This window comes from Callospermophilus lateralis, chromosome 4, assembly GCF_048772815.1.
Source record: "Callospermophilus lateralis isolate mCalLat2 chromosome 4, mCalLat2.hap1, whole genome shotgun sequence".
Classification (NCBI taxonomy): domain Eukaryota; kingdom Metazoa; phylum Chordata; class Mammalia; order Rodentia; family Sciuridae; genus Callospermophilus; species Callospermophilus lateralis.
The window spans coordinates 63927409-63934454 of NC_135308.1; the positions used below are offsets into that span (position 1 = coordinate 63927409).

At 42.3% G+C, this 7046-nt stretch overlaps 2 protein-coding genes across 6 annotated transcripts in view; both read right to left on the reverse strand.

Moving 5' to 3' along the window:
* Positions 1–2004, reverse strand: part of Bcl2l13 (BCL2 like 13) — a 76119-nt gene extending 74115 nt beyond the window's left edge. For all 5 annotated transcript variants that reach the window (XM_076853931.1, XM_076853928.1, XM_076853929.1 and 2 more), the window contains exon 1: positions 1845–2004. The gene's annotated coding sequence lies outside the window, so the exon portion shown is untranslated. The remainder of the gene's footprint in view (positions 1–1844) is intronic.
* A 4771-nt stretch (positions 2005–6775) lies between these two features.
* The window catches only part of Slc25a18 (solute carrier family 25 member 18), a 49389-nt gene continuing 49118 nt past the window's right edge, over positions 6776–7046 (reverse strand). Inside the window, exon 10 of the mRNA XM_076853937.1 lies at positions 6776–7046. Within this exon, the coding sequence (XP_076710052.1) occupies positions 6986–7046 (61 nt within the window). The 3' untranslated portion in view covers positions 6776–6985.

The window sequence follows — 7046 nt, forward strand, 5'->3', positions numbered from 1 at the left end:
CAGTGATACAGCACTAGCCTAACATGTGTGAGGCACTGGGTTCAATCCTCACCACCACATAATAAATAATAATAAACAAAGTTATAAAAAAAAGGTTTTAAAAAACTCTATCTGAAAAAAAGCAGGGTAGAAATACTAGATGTTTAAGATTTTTATGGCTGAAATAGTTTGTAAGAAAAGCATATTTTAAAAATAATTATTCTTGCTGGGCACAGTGGCACATGCATGTAATCCCAGGAGTTAGGGAGGCTGAGACAGGATTGAACGTTCAAGAACAGTCTCAGCAATTTAGGGAGATCCTAAGCAACTTAATGAAGCTTTGTCTCAAAATAAAACACAAAAAGGACTGGGGATGTAGCTCAGTGGTAAAGAGCCCCTGGGTTAAATCTCCAGTAACCACCCAGCCCCCAAAATATTCTTATTGTAAATCACTAGTCCTAAAAGGTTAGTATAATTTTTGTTTTTGCAATTCTAAGGATTAAACTCAGGGCAAGTATGCTAGGCAAGCACTCTACCACTAAGCTACACCCCCAGCCCTTTTTATTGTATTTTGAGACAGGATCTCAATATTAAATGATGTGTAAGTAAGCATATCTTTTTCAACTTTACACATCCTTCAGCTGAATTCAACCTCTGGGGCACACTCTTTCATATAAGAATATGAGCCACTGGAAAAGGAACAGCATCTGATCACTCAGAGTAAAAGGATTTTCAAAATCCTTAATTGTCTATTACCAAATGAATTAAAAGCCACATTTCATGGCTTAAATACTTTCAGTTCACAAGTACAAACATGCAGGGTACAGTTATACAACTGTGTATATGAGGTATACACGAACACTTATTTTTTAAGGGGTTAAAAGGAAAAGAAAAACAGATATCTAAAGGGTGTGGCAACTCATCCAAGGTCACAAACAAGTCAGAACAAAGAGCAACATTCTGGTTATGCCAACCTCCAGGGGAAATTTTACCATTTCGCAAAAAGATTGTTGTTTGGTTTTACATCAGAAACCAAAAAAGGGGAGAGGGGACTGTGAACTTAGTTCAAAATTTTATGCAGAGTCTGTGAGATTGCTATTTTGGATAAACACACTTGTGTCAGGAGTGGTTAAGAGCTAAAGAAAACTATCAGTCAACAGTATGTGCATATCTATCCGGCCAGATTGCTTCAAAAAGTCTAGGCGTTCTCCCTCATAGTCGGTTATGAAGGCAAGAAACTTGAGATCTCCTTGGAATGCTGACAGGATAAAAATCAACCGAAATAAAATGTGAACTGTATTGCTTAAAAGGGTAAGAAGGCAGGTTTTTCGGGGAGGGGAAAGGAAATGGGTGTCAAACAAGAAAGGACTACGGATGGCAAAACTAACCTATAGCTAGCTGTTCTAAGTGAATCGCATGCAAACCTTTTCTTCGACCAAACGGAAGTCCACGTTCTCCAGTGTAGCTCTGAAAATGGACCCACAATTTTCCGTGAAGCTACTTGTGGGGAAGAACAGCAAAGTAGGGCAAAGGTCTGAGTTCCTACGCCTTAGATAGCCCACACTGGGGGAAGAAGTTCCCTTCAAGGGTCAGCAATAGGACCATGTTTGTCTATCGCGTCTGGTCCGGTTATAATGAAATGGACCCCCTCAAACTTCGAAAATCCGGAGTAGAGGAGCGCCGATAAATGCTTACACTGACACTGACACACACACACATACACACACACACACTCGGTCTCTCACTCACGCGCAGTGGGAACCAGTGGGGAGTCGGTGGCTCCGTAGTCTCTGAACACCTTCCTCCCCAGGTGAAATCCGCCTCCTCACCCAGTTCTGTCTGCCCGGACCCCCCACTCCCCTCACCTGGCCCTGGCCCCTGCCCCAGAAGAGATGAAAAGCGGCGGCGGCGGTTGCTTCCAACAGGGTCCCCAAGCGGCGGTGACTGCTTCGACCCACTGCCCTAATCTACCGCCGCCGCCATGTTGAAAGGTGAGGTCACCCCCGGCGTGCTTCCGTCACCGCCGGCGTGGGGGCGGGCCCAGGCCGCCCAAGAGCGCCGGAAGAGGGCGGCTCTGTCACCAGAACGGAAGCACAGACCACAGAGGCTTGGAGGTCTCTTTGCGCAGACGTAATTGAAAAGCTGATCCTTCCTAGCCCGCTGTTCGCAGGCGTTGCTCAAATCTATGATTCCTGGAGTTGCGGAAGTTCTTGTCAAGTCATTTCCGGTCTTGCAATTCCTCTTAAAGAACCAATTCTCAGTCTGCTGGATAAGTTTAGTTCTGCAGACATGTGTTGCGTTTCAAACAGGTGCCAAGAGAGTTTTAAGAGCTGCGGTGTTCTCAGCCGCTTGTCGGCAAATGTGGTCCTGTGTTGTAAAAGATTCTCACGGAATGGAGCTGGGATGGCGTGGGGGGGGGTCGTTGTAGGCGGAGGGAACGGCCTGAGGGTAGATAAAGGAAATTTATAGTAGTAATACATTTTTGCTCACAGCACTTAGTGCATGGAATATAATTTGTGTTAACGTGTTTTTGTTTATTTGAGTCCAATATTGCTTTAGAGGAGTCACTAAAGGCATCTAGGCGACAGGGTATAATACCATACTTTAGGGAGAACAAGTTGACCGTAGTGTCCTTGAAATGAATTGTTACAGGACATCATTGAAGATTAGGATTTAGGAAGTCCAAGAAAGTGTTAGAAGGCTGTGGCAACCAGCTTGATTAGAAGTGATTAAATCCTGTTGAGGAGTGAATGGGTTTCATTTGGGGTGAGGAAAATATGATAAAGCACTTGAAATTATATGAGGGAGATGGAATTAAAAAGGTTAAGATTGAGGGTGTAGCTCAGTAGAGTGCGTGTGTAGCTTGCACAAGTTTCATCCCCCAAAATGAAAAAAAATAGTAGTAAGTGTGGGCTGGTATCACAGAGGCGGAGTTGTGCTGTTAATAGAAAAACTATGAGATTTACCGGGGAGGTTTTTTTGTTTGTTTGTTTTGTTTTTTGGTACCAGGGATTGAATTCAGGTGCCCTCAACCATTGAGCCACATCCCTAGTTCTTTTCGTTTATGTATTTACTTTCTTATTTTTATTTTGAGACAGGGTCTCACGAGTTGCTTAGGACCATGATAAACTGCTGAGGCTGGCTTTAAACTGGCAGTCCTCCTGCCTCAGATTCCCAAATTGCTGGGATTACAGGTATGTACTCCCATGCCCGTCGAAGAGATATTTTAAGTTGAAATCTTCGGAATGAAAAATAAACTGAGGTGTAAGTGGAAGAAAAGAATTGAGGCTAAAAGTGTAGTGTTTTTAAGGAACTGGAGGGAAACCAGTAAAGTGGTGAGCAAGAAAATAGGGGATCTGTGGGCACAGAGGAGGCAGGCCCAGGGTGGGCAATGAAAGACCATTACAAGCAAATGGAAGACACTAGAGAGTCACAAATTGATAGTTTCATGCCATTTAGGTTGTTTGATTTTGTTTTGTTTTTGCGGTGCTAGGAACTGAACCCAGGACCTGGCACATGGCTAGGCAAGCACTTAACATTTAGCCACACCCCTTGCCCTGGTTATTTAGTTTTTTTGTTGTTGTTTTGCTATGTTTTGCACCAAGGATTGAACTCAGGGGCACTAAACCACTGAGTCACATCTTGTATTTTATTTAGAGACAGGGTCTCACTGAGTTGCTTAGGGCCTTGCTTTTGCTGAGGCTGGCTTTGAACTCGCAATTTTTGTGTCTCAGGCTCCTGAGCCACTGGCAATACAGACGTGCACCACTGCGCCTGGTTTATCTAGGTTTTAAATCACTCATTGTGCTTTGTGAAAATTTGGTTGAAAAGGAGCAAGAAGCCAGGCATGGTGGTGCATACCTGTAATCCCAGTGGTTCAGGAGGTTGAGGGAGGAGAATGGAGAGTACAAAGTCAGCCACAGCAACTTAGTGAGGCCCTAAGTAACTTAGTGAGACCCTATCTCAAAATAAAATATAAAAAGGTTTGGGAATGTGGCCCTGGGTTCAATCCTCGACAGGAAAAAAAAAAAAGAAGAAGTGCAAGCATCTACTTAAGTAAAAATTACTATTTTTAGTTATAATTTGGCTTTTTTCTTTTTCCTTTACAAATTAATATTTTTTGAGCCAGACACAGTGGCGCACGCCTGTAATCCCAGTGCCTTGGGAGACAGGAGAATCTCGAGTTCAAAGCCACCCTCAGCAAAAGGGAGGTGCTAAGCAACTCAGTGAGACCCTGTCTCTGAATAAAATTATAGGGCTGGGATGTGGCTCAGTGATCAAGTAACCCTGAGTTCACTCTCTGGTACCAAAAAACAAAAACAAAACTATTTTTTAGTGTGTAATGCTGGGCATGGAAACCAGAGCTAAGCATGTGTTCTACTGCTGAAGCTATACTCCTAGCCCTCTTCAAGAATTCATGACAAATGAAGCTGGGGCACATTCCTGTAATCCCAGTTACTTGGAAGATAGTTCAGTTGAAAGTTCTATTCTAGCCTGGGCAGTTTAGTAAGACCCTGTCTCAGAATAAAAAGTAAAAAGGGGCTGTAGGTCAGTGGTAGAGGTCTTGCCTTGCATGTGTGAGATACTGGGTTCAATCTTGAGTACCACATAAAAATAAATAAAATAAAGGTATTGTGTCCATATTGTGTATAACTAAAAAATATTTTTTAAAAGAGGTGGGGCAAGCCAGGCTCAATGGCACACGTCTGTAATCCCAGTGCCTCAGGAGGTTGAGGCGGGAGGATTGTAAGCAAAGACAAGGCGCTAAGCAACTCAGTGACACCCTGTCTCTAAGTAAAATACAAAATAGGGCTGAGGATGTTGCTCAGTGGTCGGATACCCCGAGTTCAATCCCTGGTACCAAAAACAAAAAAAAACAGCATAAACAGAAGAGAGTAGAAAGCTACACAAAAGGGAATTTAAAAAAATATTTTGTTTTTAGTTGTAGTTGGACACAATATCTTTATTTTATTTTTATGTGGTGCTGAGGATCAAACCCAGTGCCCCGCACGTGCTCTAGCCACAACCCCAGCCCCACAAAAGGGAATTTTAATTATATCTGTGACATGATTTTTTTTTTCTTGGTACTGGGAATTTAACCTATGGGTCCATTACCACTGAGTCACATTCCCAGTCCTTTTTATTTTTTATTTTGAGACAGGGTCTCACAGAGTTGCTTAGTAAAAGACCTCATCATTGCTGAGGCTGGCTTTGAACTCGTGATCCTCCTGCCTCAGCCTCCTGAGCAGCTGGGATTACAGGCCTGTGCCACTGTGCCCAGTGATAAATGCAAATTTAGGTGGCCAGTACAAAATATTTGAATTATTCTTAATACTTCTTTTTGTGCCCCAAAGTACAAGCCAAGATTCTGTTTTCAAAAACAAACAAAGAGGGTCTGGGGCTATGGCTCAGTGGTAGAGTGCTCACCTAGCATGTACGAGGCCCTGGGACTACAACTAAAAAATAAATATTTTAAAAAAACAAAGGTACATTGAAGCCAGGGGCTTGGTGGTGCATGCCTGAAATCCCAGTGGCTCAGGAGGCTAAGACAGGAGGATTGCAAGTTCAAAGCCAGCCTCAGCAACTCAGTGAGACCCTGTCTCTAAATAAAATAAAAAGTAGGGATGGAGATGTTGCTCAGTGGTGGAGTGCCCCTGAGTTCAATCCCTGGTATTAAAAAAAAAAAAAAAAAAAGTACATTGATTTACACAGTGTTACATCTATTTCATGTATTAATTTAAAAACAATTTTTGGCACTAGATTGCTGCTCTCACTCTGAAAACCTAGTTATTTGCATTACATTGTAAAAATAGGTAAAAGGAGTGATTGTAATCCAAATGAGTTAATGCCACTTTGTCCTAGCCTAGGAATGTTAAGAGGGAGGCATAATCCTGAACTATCTTCTAGATTGGTGAAGAATGAAGATAGTAATGTGGAAATTAACAAAATGAGACAGTCTTATAATTTGGTTTAGCTCAGTTGATTTGAACATTGAAGAAGTTCAGTTGTATGGATTTTTTTCTTTTAGGTATTAGTTTTATTGTCCTGTGGCTAAATCCTTCCCTTACCCAATTATTACTAGTCTTCTCAAATATGTATACCATTCTTTCATTATACTACAAGGAACATGTAGACCAGTGCAGCTGGAAAGCAATTTGGCAACATGTATTAAGAACTCCCTGCAAGAGAGTTCCTTGCACTATTCTGTTATTCTTAACAGCTTGTTTGAATTTCTTCAAAATAAAAAATGAATAATACAAATGTGTCTACTTTTGACTCTACTACCAGGAGTCTGTCCTAAAAATAAAGGAGTTTTTGAAACGTTTTACCTTTGTAGTTGGGACAATTTTTTTTTTTTTTTTTTTTTGGTGCCAGGGATCGAACCCAGGGCCTGCCCATGCGAGTCTAGCATTCTACCAACTGAGCTATTATCTCCAGCCCCATATATGTTTTAGTTTTCGGCGGACACATCTTTGTTTGCATGTGGTGCTGAGGTTCGAGCCTGGGCCACACTCATGCCAGGCGAGCGCGCTACCGCTTGAGCCACATCCCCAACCCAGCCCCATATTTTTTTTTAAAAAAAATATATTTGTAGTTGGACACAATACATTTATTTTATTTATTTTTATGTGGTGCTGAGGGCCGAACCCAGCGCCTTGCACATGCTAGGCGAGAGTTCTACCGCTGAGCCACAAGCCCAATCCCCACCACACACAATTTTTTAAGAACAAAATATTGGTGAGTTGTTTCCATTTAAGCCACGAAAACAAAATCATAATACTTTATGGTTTGGGCATACGTAAAATATTTAAACATTTTTAAAAACGAAAGGGGAGTAAGGCTGAAGAAATTCAAACTGCTCCGATTAATTTTAAATACACGAATTCCTCATCGTCCTTCCCTCCTATGGAAGTCACCCAGGTCTAAGCAGAAGAGGCGAAGTCACCAGCCAGAAACCTCTCCAGGAGCTGTCCGCGCATGCGTCAGTTTAAGGAAGGGCAGGACTTCATGAGACCCAGGCTCTTTCCATTGGCTGGAAAGCCTCATAGGCTGGGCTGCACCGGCAC